An 18,149-nucleotide genomic window follows, 5' to 3' on the forward strand; every position below is an offset into this window, starting at 1 on the left:
TTGTCTGCACTTTATGAAGTAAGGCCCCTGGCAGTGGGAATTGGACGTGAGCTCCTTGTCTCCAGAGTCACTGTTCTTCCAGCCACATCCAGATCAGTGACAGCCCTGTGCCACCTAATGTCAGGAGTTAAGTGCGCCAAATCAGTATCTCTAATGAGAGACTTTTAAATCCCTCATGGACTGGACAGCTACAGCTCTGTTTTGGAACAGGTAGGGGGCACAGTAAATAGAGCCCTACTCCTGGAATCAGGAAGCTCTGAGTTCAAATCCTTCCTCTGAGGCTCCCTACTTGTGTGATCCTTTCTGTGCCTCAGCTTCCTGACATGTAAAATGGGCATGATAATAGCACCTGCCACTCTGGGTTATTGCGATGGTGAAGTGAATGGGAACCATATGTAAACCACCCTACCAGCCTTAAAGCCCTGAGAGTGCTTGCTACTGTGGTTGTTTTAGAAGTAACTAATAGTTAATTAGGAAACCAGAATGTGCAACTTTTTCTGAGTTGGAGAGTTAATGAATCAGGAACCTGTCCACTCCCCAGTAGCTTTGCTCCCACCCACTGGCAGGAACCAATTGTTCCCCCAAATTTGGAATGCCATCAAAGAAAGGAAACTAGTTGCTGAGAAAATGTAACCTTTTTACATGTTCCCTTCTCAAGCTCCTGTGAACCACAAAAAGGCTTATTTTAAGGAGCTTTCTCATCATGTGGTTGGAAAACATGAGGGGGCCTTGGCAGCCAGTGCGGCTCAGGGGCCTCATGTGGCTGATCTCTTTCATTTTCACCAGCAAGTGGGAGTAAGGCTTCAGGAGGTGAAGCAGGGTGCTTGGCCCCCTGGCCTAGGGCTGAATGGCCTTCATGGGGAGGGGTCTTTCCACTCCAGCCCTTCATCCACTCAGCTGTCAAAGCGAGCTTCTGAAAGTTCAAGCTTTAGTCCTCCCATGTCACTCTCTCCCCCACAATCCCCCCCCTCCCCATTCAGTAAACTCCAGCGGCAACTAGTGCCTCCAGGAGCAAAAGAAGACCCCCTGTTTGGCTCTTGAAGCCCTTTCCAAGCTGCCCCCTCCTACCTTTCCAACCTTCTCACACCTTTCAGAGGAGCCACACTGCCCTCACCTTGTCCATTCACTCTCTCATCCATTGGCCCTGCATTCCTGGATGCCCCTCACACAAGAAGACAGTCACTCCATCATCACCTACCCCTGGACTATGGCAGTAGCCCGTCCTCCACTCAGCTGCGAAGTGTAGGTGTGACCATATCATCACCTTATCTTATCCTCATGTTTCAGTGGTTTCCTGCCACCTGCAGGATCAAACAGCAAACCCTCTGTTGGTCATTCAGAGTCCTTCCTAAGCTGCCCTCTCTCCCTGTCTGCTCCTCTTACTCACTTGTCCCTGTGCACTCTGGCATCCAGGCACATAGGACAAGATTTGTCATTTCTAGGCCTTGGGCATTTTCTGTGGTGTTGGCCCATGCCTAGAATGCTCTCCCTTCCCAACTCCACCTCCTCAACTCCTGACTTCAAATTTCACTTTCTACGAGAAGCCTTTGCTATTTCCCTTTAATGCCAGTCTGTTCCCTCCTGTTGTCTCTAATTTATCCTGCATATAAAATGTAAAGAGAGATCTATGGACATGTATGGGTCAGATAGACTTGTGATTTCCTTGGTCTTGGAGTTCTTTCTGTGATGCAGATTGCAGCCCATCCATACTGTGTTGCTCTTGGCCATGACCATGCATACGTGTGTACATGTATACATATACATGTATATGTAGTAAATTCTCAACATTTGCATGTTTAACGTTTGCACCTTCAGGTATTCACATAATTTTATTAGTAATCTCATTTTCACTTTTGCTTTGGCAACCGCATAAATTTGAGGCTACACAGAGTAGACAAAAAAATGAGAGGCATGATGCGTGCAAGTTTGTGGAGCAGCCAGTGTAGCTGTGAAGGACAGAGTGTTGGAGGCAGTGTCTCAGCATCTTCCAGCAGCCACTAAAGCCACAGCAACGTCTCTCAGTGCCCTCATGGTCTCAGGACCATGCCCTCACACCACCATCGGACAATGGTGGAAAGGTACGATTTAGGTTAAAAAATGTTTTAGTTTTAAGAGTTTTATTTGAAATACAGTATTTATGGTACTGTAGATTCCATGTGTTATGAAAAGTGAATTTTGTCAGAATCCGTTTTTTTATTGACGTTAGCACAAACGGTCACAGAATTTTAGGGATTTATTAGCAGAGAAAAATGTTTTGCATATTACCAATTTTATTTTGTATGTTGCATTTTATGGGCTATTTCATGGTCACATGATTAGGAAAAGTGCATATTCTCAGAATTAATGTTTGGTTATAAAGACCTGTACGCAGCAAAGTGTGTTTTCAGGAACATCCAGTGAAAGATTCCAGTTTTGGGTAGGCGCTGGACCCTAACTCCCTATTTCCCATATATCCCCATAGCAACTTTGACCATGCCTTTTTTAGGAATGCACCCTTCTGAAAGTTGAGCATTGATGCACATTTTTGTCTACAGTTGTTTACATGTTGTTTCCCTGTTAGACTGCGAGTGTCTTGAGAGCAGGGACTGTCTTTTGCCTTTCTTAGTGTTCCTAGTTCTTAGCCTCGTGACTGTCATGTAGTCAGTGCTTCATAAATGTCCATTGGCTGACTCCATGCACTTCTCCTGGCTCTCTTCCAGGCCTAGGTTCCCCTCCTCCCTCATCTCCACCTCCTGACCTCCCACCTGTTACAAGAATACACCCCCAGCGCCTCTTTATTTTAGTGCGTTTCCTCACGATGTCTACAGTTCTGCCTGTCCATGATATGTCAGTACATTGACTATGGTCCCCTTTGTTAGACTGGGAGCTCCTCGAGGGCACTTCTTGTGAATTCTCTTGTCTTTCTTTGCATTCCCAGCACATACAGTGCCTAGCACATGGTGGGACTTGGTAAGTGTTTGTTGGCCTGACTTGCCTGGGGAGAATTGCAGAAGAAGCATGATTCCATTCTTAACCTCAAGGTACATCTCATTGAGTGAGAGATCTCACCAGAATTCACCTGTAGAATCGAGAACGATAGAAACACTGCTCTTCCTTTGAGATTTGGATGGCTCTGGGCTCCTTCCTCCAGGGACCATCTTGTGTGATTCTTGATTGTATCTTCATAAACCCACCTGAGAGGAGGCTGTCACAGATCTATCTGTCTCTGTGTGTCTGTAGCTATGTGTGTTTGTTTCTTTCTCCATCCATCCATCCATCCATCCATCCATCCATCCATCCACCCACCCACCCATCCATCCATCCATCCATCCATCCATCCATCCATCCATCCATCCATCCATCCATCCATCCATTGTAATGATAGTTAAGGTTTAGTCCCTTCTAATTCTCATTACTGGTAAATAGACACATAGATAATGTTGATGCCATAACTCAGTGTCCAGAAATACTGCCAAATAACTGTAAGATTTCCTTGTTTCTGGAGCTCTCTTCAGTGATGCAGATTGTACCCTGTCTATACCCTCCCATAAATTGGCTGCATGGGGTCTACCCCCTAAGTTCTGGAGGCCTTCCTTGCTTTCACCCTGACATCAGGAGGTACCTTTGGGGTATTCTGGCTGTCTCCATGCCATCCTTCACTCTCTGTCTGACCAGCCTACCTTCTCTTCCTATCATACCATTGATGTCCTTCTAGAGAGTGCCTCATTGGTTATATGTTAGATCTTGCTTGCACCACACATGTCCAGAAATCATCTAACAACAGTTACAACAATACTAGCTACCACTACTCACTCATATTTCTGTAGCACTTTCAGATTGCCAAAGTGCTTTATTTGAAGACCCCTTGGGAGAGGGATCTCGTCATCTCCTAAGACAAGCCACTCCATTTTTGTGTAGTCCTCCCTGTTTATCTGTTTATTGGCTGGGTTTTTATTGGAGAGTTTTCTCTTGATGTCTGTGGTGTTTCATTTACTTTCAGTGCCCTTCCCCTTTATTGGTGAACAGACCTTGAGGCTGGGCTGCAGGCTTCTTTGGCCTCCTTCCAGTTGGAGTGCTTGGCCTGGGTCCCAACCTGAGTAACCTGAGGTTCAGGGGGTTAGGGCAGGACTGACCTTGGCTGGGTCTCCAGTTCCTTCAGGCTCCTCTGGAGGGAATTGGCACTTGCTATTATTGGCGGCTTCTTGCCAGTGGTGTATGGAGGTTGGGAGTAGGGAAGGGCACTGTGGTAGACCTCTAATTATTAAAATTCTCCTAGGTGAATTCATAAGGATTTTACCTTGTCAGTTGGGGTGCAGTTTTGTTTCCTCCTGTGCCAACTCAAATGATTCGGCATCTAGTGGATAGCTTCTTTCTTTTGGAGTTGAGGTTCCCAGAAAGAAGCTCATCTGCTGTCTTGCTAGTCCCATGACTCAGCTCTGATCCTTGGGGAGCTTTTCCTGACACCCCCTGAATCTGCCTCTCCTGAGCTTCCTGCTCCCCCTCCCCCCAGATCCACTTTTCCACAGGACAGCTCTTTTCAAGTACTTGAGGACAGCTAGATCGTTTCCACACGCTCCTTGGCAGCTGTGGGTGTGTCATTAGAATCTAGGAATGCAAATGCTCTTGGAACATTGGGCAGAAATTTGCCTTGTCCTAGTGGCAGTCTCCTCTGAACAGCTGGTGTGGGCCTAGCTTCGTGTGTAGTCCCCTGGCAGGCCCTGAGTGTTCTCCAGACAGGCTTGCTAGACTGCATTTCCTGGGTAGTGCACCGGAGTCCCCAGATGGCAGGACAGGACCTGTGTCTTCTGAAGAATTGTTGAAAGAACTTGGGGCTCTTTAACCTAGCCTGGAGGCACAGGATTGAGAAGGCAAATAATAGAATTACCTTCAGTGATCTGAAGGCCTCAAAGGTAGAGTGAGTGTTGGTGGCTTAGGAAGTGGAGGGAAATAGATTTCAGCTCAATTTAAGAAAAGACCTTTCTTCTCCCTCTGTCTGTGGGTCTCTCCCCTTCTTCCCCACCCTCCCTGTCTCCCTCCCTCCTTCCCTCCCTCCCTTCCTCTCTCTCTCTGCTATCTCTCCCCCCATCTCTCCTCTCTCTCCCTGCCTCCCTCCCTCTCTGCCTCCCTCCCTCTCTGCCTCCCTCTGTCTCTGCCTCTGTTCCCAGCGCTTTCACTGATTGTCTCTATGCAGATGACTCCCAGATCTCTATACCTAGTTGTCCTAATCTCTGTCCTGAACTTCAGACCTCATCATAGCACCCTCTAACTCAATGTCCCAAATCCACTCACTTTCTTTGCCTTACGAACACCCCTGCCTTCCATGTTCCTAACTTTATTATTTCTATTGGAGAGCACCACCATCTTTCCTGTACCTTCGGTTCTTAGTCTCAGGGTCATCCTCTCGCTCTCACTCTCATTTCCTCACCTCTTATATTCAGTCCTTGCCAGGTCTCACCCTTCTGCCTTCCCTTACATCTCTCACATCCATCCTCTCCTTGTCCTCTCCCCCTGCCCTCCCCACCTCTCACTTGAGACTCTGGAAGTGGCTTCTTAATTGATATCCCTGTCTCCAGCTTCTTTCATCTGTGATCCATCTTCCTAAGGCACAGATCTGACCATGTCACTCACTTATTCAAGAAAGGCCATAAGCTCCTTTTTGCCTGTAATACAGAGTGCTGCCTCCTCTGTTTGGCTTTCAAAGCCTTCCTAGTCTGGCTCCTGCCTTTGTCTCAGAGCCCCTTCCTCTCCTTTGTGCCCTCCTGGGCCAGCCGAACCAACCTGTGCTTGCTTTTCCTTGTACGCAATGTGGGATTTGACTTGGTGATATCCTCAGCTCCTGTGGATTCGGTTATTTGTCTGCAGATGATTCTTGGATTGATTTTTCCAGGCTTCACCGTCCCGCTGACCTCTAGTCTCCCATCTCCTACACCTTGGACATCTCCAGCAGCCTGTTCTGCATACATCTAAAATCCGCCACGTCCGAAACAGAGCGCATTCTCTTTTCTTCAACTTAGCCTGTAGATTTCTTGCTTGTATATGGGTTTCTCCATGTTGTCTCTGTGCATTAGTCTAGCTGCTATTTTGGCCTTTCTTTGTATCCCCAGCATGTAGCACGATGCCTGGCCCATCGTGGGTGCTTCATAAATGCTTGTTGACCTCATAGCGCTCCATCTCCTGCCTCCACATATTTGCCCAGACTATTCTCATGCCTGTGGTGCTCTTCCTTCTCACCTCTGCCTCATGGATGCTCTGGCCTATTTTGGAACTTAGTTCAAGTGTGGCATCCTCTCTTGGTCCCCCTTCATTTCTAATGCCTTCCCTCCCCAAATTACTCTTGTATATTGTGTGTGTGTTGTATACACAAATACCTACACACATGCACACACATATACACACACATATACACATATTCTCCTTTTTATATACATGGATCCATCTCTCTATCAGTGTAAATAAAGCAGTCTGGTTTTGGCTTCTATCTTGTTTCCTTCCTGTAGAGTAGAAGCTTCCTGGGGACAGGGACTGTTTCATTTTTGTTTTTGTATCTAGCTTAGGGGATGGCACATAGTTGGTACTTCATAAATGAATAATTGTTATAATTCCTGAAAATAGAATCTAGTCCCTTGTGAGATGGTGCATTCCCTGTTACAGAGAAGTTCAAGCTGCAGCTTGGATGACCATGTGCTGGGAATGGTGTAGAGGGGATTTATTTGTTGGGCAGCTGGTTGGATCTACAGAGGATCTACAGAGAGATCACCAGGGACACTTGCAGTCCATCCCTGCTTGGTACTGGTGTCTCTGGAGAGGCTGGTGTTCTCCAAGGCAGAATCTGGCAGACCTGACTCCCCACACATTTCCACGCCTCCACCCATTTCTCCTCCAGAAGCTGTGAGCTCTGGCCTCTTGCCTTCTCTGTGAGGCAGAAAGGGAAGTGATAGCCCTGTGCACCTCTTTCAGAATTTTGAGGCATGTCTTGGGTGTCAAGAGGTTTGAGGTCCGATCTTGACATAAATTTATGCCTCCTGACTCCCCCTTCTGGAGAATGTTTGTGTCATTTTAATGCTCCCTTCAGGCTCTTTCTGAAATTCCCAGGCTGTGGTTTAATTTAGGGCTGTTTCCATTTGACAAGAGGCTTGGATGGGGGATGCAGTGGTGGGGCACGATGGCCCTCCCACATGTGCCTGGGGCCAACCTTCATTTCTTCACTTTCCTCTGAGCTCCTCTTTCTTTAAATGAAGCCGTTTTGTTCTTGACATGTCACTGCCCAAGCGCCACAGACCCCTGGCGCTATGTGCCACAGTGTCAGAGCTCAGGCCCTGTTCTACAGTTGGTATTCACCATTGCTTAGTGGAGAGTCAGGAGGAGCGCTTTAAAATGGGTTACCAGAAAGGGTTACCTCCCTGGTGCCTTGGAGTAAGACTGTCTCCACTTATGTCATTGTCATCGACTACACATTGCTGCCTCGGTGTCCTTTCTGTCTCGGCATTGTAATTTTAGACAAGCCTTCCCATGTTTCTCTGAATTCATCTTCATTATTTATAAATGCTTGTTTCATTCATCCATTTTTGTGGTACGAAAAAAATTGCATTACATTCATATATCACAAGATAGCCATCATTGTGTGTGTGTGTGTGTGTGTGTGTGTGTGTGTGTGTGTGTGTGTGTGTGTGTGTGTGTGTGTTTGTTTCCTTGCTACACGAAAAGCTCCTCGAGGGCACAGGGATGGTTTCCCTTTTGTATATATTTTCCCATCACCTAATGAAACATCTGGCATGTAGTAGGAGCCTAATAGATCCTTGCTAATTGGTTAATTTAATGGAACAGCCTCATCATTTATATTCTGCTATTGAATATTTTGGCATGCATTGGACTTTGCTCTCTGCATTGGGGATCACAGGATTGAAGAGTCTGAACACATGCCTAAGCCCCAGTTGTTTTGCACAAATGTTTTAGGTTGCAGCTCCACCAGGCATGTATTGGCATTTCTGGCTGCCCACATCCTCCCTGATGTTGATGATTTTCACCTTCCGCATCTTTGCTAGTTGTAAGGGGTGGGCCAGGGTGCTGGGCGAGGTGTCTGTGAATGCCACATCCTGTTCTATGGTCTTTCACCAATATTGTTTGGGGCTGGTTGTTGGCCTGGGGTAGGGCTGCCTAAAGAATTTGCCGTTTCCAGGTCAGTTCATGCAGTAGGGTGGGGAAGAAGAAGGGAGGCACCATGGGTCACAGGTGTTGGCTTCAGAAGCTTCCTGGGCATCCGCAGGGAATTTGGATCCTAGCATTAGCAGATCACTAAATGATTCTGAAGACCCACTGTCTTTGCCGTGTGGCTGCCCATGACTTTCAGCTCTGACCTTCCATGGCCTAGCATCTGTTCTGGTTCTGACTTTCCAGGTGTCTCCTCACATCCGCTACAGGTGTCCCTCCTTGGAAATAAATTTAGGCCATCCACATGAGTAGAATTCATGATACTGCTTTGTGTGGCCTGATTCATGGTGGCAAATTTCAGGGACTATTTCAGACTTGGTCTAGGTTAGACAGTAGTACCCACCAGTCAAGGATGCTGCTTCAGTCCACTTTACTAAGAGGCTAGAGGGGTAGAAACATGGCAAAAGGGCCCGCCATTTGGAGATGGGAGAGAGGAGTAAGGAGAAATATCACAAAGTGTTTTTCTAGAATGGGTCTCCCTATCTCACCTAGGCTAGACATGTAGTGGCCATTCAACACTAATCAGCAAGGAGACTTGGCCTGCTCTGTTTTTCTGATCTGGGTTGGCTTGCCCCTCCTTAGGCACCTCTTAGGGCCCCAGCTCCTAGGACCTCACTCTGTCAGAAGCTGACTCAGTAAAGACACTCGACTGGCTCCAGCCCTGCTAGAGCTCAGGACTCCCAGAATTACTTGGCCTTCCCACCACAGGGACTGCTCCTGGTAGATAGAGCATGCTCAAGAGGCATGGAACCCAAAGTACCTAGACTGTCCCTGGGCATGACTACCCCACCCTTTCTTCTTGAGTTTTTATTTATTTGGAGGGATTTTTCTGCATAGCACCATCTCTTAGATTTTACAGCAGTAGTCAAGCAGGAAACAGGATTCTTCTGACAGATGTTTGGAGCTTTACTAGAACACAGAATCTGAGAGCAGGGGCTATTAGCAGTGGTAGTCTGAGAAATGCAGCTTTTGGGGTGATGGCAGGTGGGGACCTGAGCTTAGGCCCCCAGAGTGTTCAACAGATGTTCCGTCCTTCTCTAGAATGGCTATAAATAAGAGTCTTTGTGGAGAGCCTTGCGAGGGAGCATGGCTTTGCTTTTAAGGCACATTAGTAATGTACTTTGTGAAAACAGCCTGCACCTGGAGACTTTGATCAGTCAGAAACAGGCTAAGGGCCTGGGGTTCCAGAAAAGTGCGTGACTGGTTCTTTGGAGAGGGCCCCCCCTTTAAGTCTGCAGCATCTCAAAAGGTGATACCACTTCTCCACCTGCCCACTGTGGTTCTGTTGTCCCTTTGGTGAAAAGCTCTTTGGTCTAACATCCTCTTTTTAAAGATGATGGTTCGATAAAACATTTTATGAGCCCTGAAGCCCCTGGAAATGGGCTTTTGCTGCTAATACTGAGGAGAAGGACGAGGAGTCCCCCGAGAGAAGCCACAGGTTGTTCTGGGAGGAGAGTATTTGGGCCAAGAGCCTAGCACTCTGGTGCTGCAAGCGTCATTGATGAACGGGCAGCAGAATGGCTGGGACTGTGAGAACCTGGGGTTAGTTCTGAACGGGCAGCAGAATGGCTGGGACTGTGAGAACCTGGGGTTAGTTCTGCACTATCAGTCCTTGAGATGGGGCTCCTCTGCAGTGGGGGTTGGGTCTAGCTAGGCCTGGCACCATTCTGCTCCTTTGTTGGGAGTAGTGTCCAATGGTCTCAGTAGATCCACGAGGGTGAGAAGTTAGCTGAAACCCAGAGCCTTTGCCAGTGCTCCATTCTCCTTTTATCCTGAAAGACACTTTATATTGGAACTCAGGGCTCAGGTTTCGGGGGCAGAAGCACATGGTGTGTCCCCACCTGGGACATGTCTGACCTGTGTGTTTGTATGTGTGTGTGAGAGGGAGAGAGAGGCCAAGGCAGAGGAGATGGCCCCCAGGCCTTGGGCTGCAGTCACTGACTTGGGCTTTGTATGACAGATGGCAGCAGTTTGTTCGATTCCATGGCGAGTGGGATGCGCCTGATTGTCAGCTGCATCTCCTCCTTCCTCATCCTGTCCTTGCTGCTCTTCATGGTCCATCGGCTGCGCCAGAGACGCCGAGAGCGCATTGAGTCGCTGATTGGTGCGAACCGTAAGTAGCCTGTGGCCTCTGTGGTGGCTATCTCAGAAAGAGTCCAGAGGGCTGAGGGGACAAATGGTCAGGTCCTTTTCAACCTCTGAATAGCATTTCATCTATTTTCAACTTAACAAATATCGCTAGGTCCTGGAGATACAAAGGGAAATGATCTAGTCTCTACCCTCAGGGGGCTTTCTTTCTACCAGGAGGAAACAGCAGCTTCCCAGATGAGTGAATACAGAATCCATGCAGGGCAAATCTGTGGTGATTTGAGGTGGGAGAACACCACTGACTGAGGGAATGCCTCCCAGGTGTAGGGATGCAGGGAGGATGAAGTGGAGGGAAGCAGGCCAGAGGGTCAGGCATCGGGGGCAGCCAGTGCCGCAAGGACTGGCGTACGAGTCAGAGCACCATCCAGCTGTTTGGGGGTGGAATGTGTGCTGGTGGGAGAGTGAAGTGACATTCATTCTAAGGGGAAACTAGAGCCAGATGGGGGTGGTTTTAAATCAGTAGGTCAGACAGCAGGTGTTCAGTAAGCGCTTACTATGTGCAGGTACTATGCCAAGTGCTGGGGATTCAAGAGCATACAAAAAGAAAAATGGCCCAGGCCTCTTGGACTTTCCAATCTAAGGAAAGACCCACCCCAGGGCCACAAGGAGAGTGGGGAGGAATGAAGGGAAATGCCAGGTAAAGGTGTAGGCATCTTATCCCCGAGGCAGCATCCTGCATGGATAGGGGCATGGGCAGGAGGATTGAGAGCCTGAAGGAAGTATGGGGAGAGGGGAAGACCAGTGTGAGAAAGACAGAGAGGCATTGACAAGATACGGAAACTGGCTGGATGTAGGAAGTGAACAAAGAACTGGGAATGACTCTGGGTCCCCAGAAGGATGGTTGGCACCCTAGTGGAAGGAGGGAAGTTGTGGTGCTGAGAGAGAGAAGGGGAGTAAGCTGCAGCCAGATGGAGGAAGGCCAGCCATCTGGGTTGTGGAGGAGATACTTCCATGTGTTGCTACATGGAGTGAAGGAGGATTAGCAGAGACACTGGGGCTTCCATTGAAGTCCCTAAGAATAAGTGGAGCCCGACTGGCTGTGAGCAGGGACTGCCCTCATTGAGAAAGAAGGTGGAGGGAGACTGCCTGAAAGCTGGTAGAGTCCCATCCGGATGGAGATAGAGCAGTGGCCTCAACTTGGCAGCATGTGATGTGGAGGGGCAGAGAGGTTTGAGGGCAGGCATGTGGGAGGGGGACTGGAAAGGAGATGGGTGGCCAGCGGGGGCAGCTGGCTTTCTGATTTTCAAATGATGGAAATGTGAGAGGTAGAGACATCTGATGGGAGGGACGATTGGGAGGAAATGTCTGTACCCTTGGACCCAGAAATTCCCCTGAGACTAGAAGCCCCAAGGAGCTCAGTAAACTGATGGAAAGTGAAGTGAGCAGAGCCACGGTGCCCACAGTGATGCCAGTGAAAACAGCCACAAGGCAGTGCCAACAGAAGGTGCAAATTGAGAAGGGCTGGATTTGGCCCAAGAAGAGACAAGTGCTGAAGTGTGGGGAGGTGGCAGGGGAAGCGTAGCAAATGCTTTTTGGTTTGTTAGTCAGTTTTCCTGAATTGTTTCCTTCCTTTTTTTCTTCTGTTCTTATAAGAATGATTTTCTGGGCAGATGTAGGTGCTGTGGAGAATGTAGGTGATATATAAACAAAAGATAGGAGTACCATTTTCTTTCCATAATAATAGACCCAAGATTCCAGAATGCACCAGACAGAGGTGGAGAGAAGCTTGGGACTGGGCCTAGGAAGGGCAGGTCTGAGCTTCAGGAGCATGAGGGGGTCTTCATGAGGCACCATGTGAGTCTGATTGTAATTTCAAATCAGTGGGAAGATTTCTCTTACAAAGCCAGTTTAGGTGACCAGGAAAGCTAGTGTTGAGGGACCCATCTGGGAGGCATCATGGGAGAGGCCTGGCATCAGGTCCTTGGTGAATATGGCCTACTGTTACTTAGCCTGCTTCAGCTAGTATAGTTGTGTCCTAGGCTCCAGCTAAGCAGAGGATGGGAGGATTAGACCTGGAGGGGCTAGTCCAGAAGGCCAGGGGGCAATAGACCTGGTTTTGGGGGTGAGTGTGAGGGGTGCAGGGAGTTTCCCAAAGGGAAAAGGCCTTTCCTTTAGGCCCAGGACACACACCAGGATAATACAAAGAGACTGTCCTTGAGGAGGCAGGTACATGGTGGTGTCTGGTTAAAAGGGAAGCATGGGGTGGACCCCAGGCCAGAGACTCCACTGGGTGGGGTTGGCTTTCTCAGGCTCAGAGGAACTTGAAGTTGGGGGGCATGGGGGCAGGGCTGTTACCTTAGCCCCCAGGATAGGCCTACTGTCTGAACTTGATAAAACCTATTCCTTCTGGGCTCCTGATCTTTGTTATGAAAGAGGGGGTGAATATCAGGGGGGACTGGAAAGATTGTTGAGCTCCAGAATCTGAAGGTCTGGATTCAAATCCTCAGTTTCATCTCATTTTATTTTTTAAAGTTCAGTTTTGATTTTCATCTCCGAATTCTTTCCCTCCCCTTTCCTCTTCCCCCCATGGCAAAAGCAGGAAAAGCAAACCTTGTTATAAACTAAATACTTACATATATTAAAAAACAAATTCCTGCATTAGTCATGTCCAAAACTAAAAACATGAGCCTTCCTCTGCCCTTTGAACCTATCATGCGTGTCTCTGGAGCAGACTGGTGGTGGCATGTTTTACTGTGAGACCCCTAGACTTGTGCTGGGGCTGGAAGTCTTTCAGAGTTCTTGGTCTTTACCGTATTGTTTTTGCTGAAGAAATTGTTCTCTTGGTTTTGCTCCCTTTCTTCTGCATCATTTCATAAACGTCTCCTCAGGTTTTTCTGAAACCATGTGCTTCATAATTTATATATATATATATAATTTATTTATTTCTTGTTTTCAACATTCACTTCCACAAAATTTTGAATTTCAAATTTTTTCCCCATCTTCCCCTTCCCCCCACCCCAGACCAGCTTGCATTCAGATTACCCTTTTCTCCAATCTGCCTTCCCTTCTATCAACCCCTGTACTCCCTCTTATTTCCCTTCTACTTTCCTGTAGAGCAAGATAGATTTCTGTACCCCATTGCTTATATATCTTATTTCCTAGTTGCATGTAAAAAGTTTTTAAAATTAATTTGTTTTTAGTTTTCAGCAATCACTTCCATAAGTCTTAAATTTTCTCCCCCTCTTTCCCCTCCTTTCCGCCTCCCTCCATCCTCCTTCCCCAAGACAGCATGCAATCTTGTGTGAGTTCTATACATACATTCTTATTAAACACATTTTCACATTAGTATTGTTGCATAGAAGAATTAAAATGAATGGGAGAAACCATGAGAAAAACCAAACCAAAACAAAACGTAACACAAGAGAAAAGAGTCTGCTTCATTCTGCATTTTGATTCCGCAGTTCTTTCTCTGGATGTGAATGGCATTTTGCCTCGAGTTCTTTGAGATTCACCTTAGATATACCATAAATTCCTTCAGATACTGCTAAAAACAATTTTTAATGTTCATTTTTAAAGCTTTGAGTTCCACATTCTCTCCCTTCCCCACTCCCCACCCACCCTCATTGAGAAGGCAAGCAGTTTGAGATAGGTTATACATGTGTAGTCATGCAAAATACTTCCATAACAGTCATGTTGTGAAAGACTAACTATATTTACCTCTATCCTGTCCTGCCCTCCATTTATTCAATTTTCTCCTTTAACTGTCCCTTTACCAAAGTGTTTGCTTCCAATTATCCCTTCTTCCAATCTACCATCGCTTCTATTATCCTCCCTCTCTTATCCACTTCCCCCCTGCTTTCCTATAGGGTAAGATAAACTTCCACACCCAATTGAATGTGTATATTATTCCCTGCTGAGGCCAAATCCAATGAAAGGAAGTCTCAGTTATTCCTTCTCATCTTCCCCTTCTTCTCCTCCATTGTAAAAGCTCTTTCTTGCCTCTTTTATGTGAGATGATTTACTGTATTCTAGCTCTCCCTTCCTCTTTCTTCTAGTACATTCCTCTCAACACTTAATTTTCTTCTTTAGATTTCAACCCTTCATATTCAGCTCACCCTGTACTACCTCCCCGCTCTCAGTCTATCTGTCTATCTATCTCTCTATTCCCTCCAACTCTCCTAATACTGAGAAAGATTTCATGAGTTACAAATATCATCTTTTCATGTAGCAATGTGAACAGTTCAACTTTGACAAGTCCCTTATAGTTTCTCTTTCCTCCTGTTTACCTTTTCATGCTTCTCTTGATTCTTGTATTTAAAGGTCAACTTTTCTATTCAGCTCTGGTCTTTTCAACAAGAATGCTTGGAAGTCCTCTATTTCATTGAAGTTCTATTTTTTTCCCCTGAAGTGTTTCCCAGGTCAGTTGTTTTTCCAGTGAGATATTTCACATTGTCTTCTATTTTTTAATTCTTTTGGTTTTGTTTTATAATTTCTTGATTTCTCATAAAGTCATTTGTTTTCATTTGCTCTATTCTAATTTTTAAGGAATTATTTTCTTCAGTGAGCTTTTGGACCTCTTTTTCCATTTGTCCCATTCTGTTTTTTAAGATATTCTTCTCATTGGCTTTTTGAACCTCTTTTTGCCATTTGAGTTAGTCTACTTTTAAAGCTGTTATTTTCTTCAGCATTTTTTTGGGGTCTCCTTTAGCAAGATGTTGACTCTATTTTCATGATTTTCTCTTCCCAATTTTTCCTCTACTTCAAACTCCTTTCTGAGTTCTTCCATGTCTTGAGACCAATTCATATTTTTCTTGGAGGTTTTGGATGGAGGAGCTTTGACTTTGTTGTCTTCTAGTTGCATGTTTTGATCACCAATGGCGTAAGAAAATACCTCTTCACTGAGAAACTAAGAATCTATAGTGTTTCTTTTTCCCCCGTTTGCTCATTTTCCCAGTCAATTACTCAACTTTTGAGTTCTTTTTTAAGTGGAGGGCTCTAGAAACAGTCTCAACTTCGGTAGTGGCTGCTGCCACCCTGGAACTAGAGCCAGGACTGGGGTTGGGTGGGGGCTAGGGTCAGACCAGGCTCCCCTCACTGCTAGGGAAGAGACCCTTCCCCCTGACCTTTGAAGCTGTCTTTGACATTTGTGGGTTGAGAAGTCTGGAACCAACCAGCGATTCAGTCTCCTAAGGCCTGCTTCAGCTCCATTGGCGCTGGCATTGCCCATGCCAAACTGTGCTCTGTTCCCAGCCTGGTGTGATAGATCATTCCTGTTGACCTTCCAGATTGTCTTAGGCTAGAAATTTGCTTCAGTCTGTCATTTTGTGGCTTCTGCTGCTTTAGAATTTGTTTAGAATCATTTTTTACAGGTTTTTTTGAGGAGTTTGAGGGGATAGCTCTAGCAGGTCCCTGCTTCCACTCTGTCATCTTGGCTCCTCCCCACCTTCATCATTTCTTATAGCACAATAGCATTTCATGACATTCCTAGACCGTGACTTGTTTGACCATCCCCCAACTCTTGTACATCTTGCCCTCAATTTCCAATTCTTTGCCATCACAAACAGAGCTGCTATAAATATTTTTGACCACGTCTCCTTTTCCTCTTGGATCTTTTTGGACTGTAGAGTTAGTAGCAGGATGGCAGGGCTAACTCAATGGCCTTTTGGGCATAGCTCCAAGTTGGTTTGCTGAATGGCTGCACTAATTCTCAGCTCCATCAGCAGTGCAGTAATGTGCCTGTTTTTCTACAGCAACTTTCCATTTTTATCAACCTTGTCAGTCTGATGAGTGTTGCGGTAGAAGCTCAGAATTGTTTAATTTGCACTTCTCTAATTATTGATTTAGAACATTTTTCTATGGCTGTTGATAGTTAGAATTTCTTCCTCTGAAGGCTGCCTAACCATATCTTGTGACTGTTTATCAGTTGGGGAATCACTCTTATTCTTACAAGTTTGAATTAGCTAGCTCCCTGTAGATCTTAGAAATGGGACCCGTGGCAGAGAATCTTGCTGCAAAGGTTGTTTTTCTCAGTTTCTAAGGTCCTTTTCAGCTCTAGACCTATGGGCCTTTAAGAGAAACCCAAGGTGAGGAAATGTTCAGACAAGCCTAATATGTGTGTGTGCATGTGCATGTGCATGTCTGCGTGCATGCATGTTTGTGTGTGTGTGTGTGTGTGTGTGTGTGTGGTGTGGGGAGGGATTAAGATTGTTTTTGTGAACTATAAGTCCCAACTGTCAGAGAGAATCCGACTCAATTAATTCCAGTTCCACAAGCTTAGATCAAGCAAGCATAGAAGGTGCCTGAGCCTGTGCCTGTGCTGGGAATCCAGCTCTGTCCTCAGGTAGTTTGCAATCTAATAGGGAGGGACATCACAGATCACAAAGCAGCATGTCCGGGGTCAGAGAGGAAAAGCTCCTTCCTCTGCTCCTACACTCTCTGGGTGTGGCCTGTCTCCTTGGTGGTGATGGTGCCAGAATCTTGGGGATGGACTGGTAAGCCAAGGACAGGAGTGGCACCACTTGACCTTTCTCCCTATCTCTCCAACAGTGCATCATTTTAACCTTGGCCGGAGGATCCCAGGCTTCGATTATGGTCCTGATGGCTTTGGGACGGGTCTCACTCCGCTGCATCTCTCTGATGATGGAGAAGGTGGAGCCTTTCATTTCCATGATCCTCCTCCTCCATACACGGCCTACAAGTACCCAGACATCCAGCATCCTGACGACCCCCCACCACCCTACGAGGCCTCCATCGACCCCGACCGTGTGCTCTGTGCCAGCCCAGGTGCCTCCTCCTCTCCTTGCCACTCAGCCTTGGGGTTTTTTAAGGGATATAGGATTTAAGGGGAATATGTGGTTTTAATTGCTTTTCCTATCAGCTTTCTGTTACCACTTCAACCTCTGCAGCATCTGCCCTCCTCTTCTGTCTCTCCCCTCCTCCTCCCTCTTCCCCTTCTGCCTCCCCCTCTCTTCCAAAGACTCCCCCTGCCTTTCCTGCTCCCCTCCCCCTTCCTTCCTCTCTCTTCCCTTTCCCCTCTCCCTCCTCTTCTCTTCACTAAACTCCCTCCAGTGGGACTCCTGAAGCTTGTTCTTGGGTGGAGGAGTGATGTCCCAGGCATGTTGGCAGGTGTTTATTCTCAGGTCCTTGGAGTAACTTGAGCTTCAGTTTGTCTTCTGTTCCCTGTCCCTCTCTCAAACGTAAATACATTTTCACACTTTAAGCATCATCCCCTTAGGAGCCTTTTCTAAGTAGGGTTGTTTCAGGGATGCACACCTGCATTGGCCTCTGGCCACTACTCCCAAGTTATCTAATGGGGGTACCTGGGAAGTGGAGATGTCTGGAGAATTCCCCTTGTGGGCTACCCTGCTGGATATTGTACTTGCAGACAGAACTGAGGGACGGAGTTTGAGAGTCGGAAGGAACCTTAGCAGACAGGACGTTGAGGCAGAGGGAGGTGAAGTTGTTTGTCCAGGAAGGGCTCAAGGCAGAGCCAAGGCTCGCTCTCAGGCCAGAGGGTGATAATGTGGTTTAAACTAAGCTCCCTTGTTGCTCAGGAAGCCCTGTGATAATTGTTGGTCCTGAATGAACGGACAGCTACATGACAACAGGAGTCATGGCCTGGCTGGGCTTGCCAAGGGGGTGAAGCTTTGGGGGTATTTACTTACCTCTTGGGGCAGCTAGGGAGTGCCATAGAGCACAGAGCACCAGGCTTGGAGTCAGGAAGACTCCGCTTCATGAGTTCAAATCTAGCCTCTGACACTCACTAGCTGGGTGATCCTGGGCCAGTCACTTCTCTTTGTCTGCCTCACCTTCTTCATCTGTAGTGTCAATGTGATATTCCCAGCGGCCATGGTGGCCATGAATATCCCAGCACA

General features: G+C 46.9%; 1 protein-coding gene across 6 annotated transcripts in view; it reads left to right on the forward strand.

Annotated features, from left to right (window-relative positions):
* Positions 1-18,149, forward strand: part of DGCR2 (DiGeorge syndrome critical region gene 2) — a 90,191-nt gene that overhangs the window by 65,842 nt on the left and 6,200 nt on the right. For all 6 annotated transcript variants that reach the window (XM_072599829.1, XM_072599830.1, XM_072599827.1 and 3 more), the window contains 2 exons: positions 10,148-10,300; positions 16,822-17,058. In XM_072599829.1, coding sequence (XP_072455930.1) covers positions 10,148-10,300; positions 16,822-17,058 — 390 coding nt within the window. The remainder of the gene's footprint in view (positions 1-10,147; positions 10,301-16,821; positions 17,059-18,149) is intronic.

This window comes from Notamacropus eugenii, chromosome 4 (genome assembly GCF_028372415.1).
Source record: "Notamacropus eugenii isolate mMacEug1 chromosome 4, mMacEug1.pri_v2, whole genome shotgun sequence".
NCBI classification, from domain to species: domain Eukaryota; kingdom Metazoa; phylum Chordata; class Mammalia; order Diprotodontia; family Macropodidae; genus Notamacropus; species Notamacropus eugenii.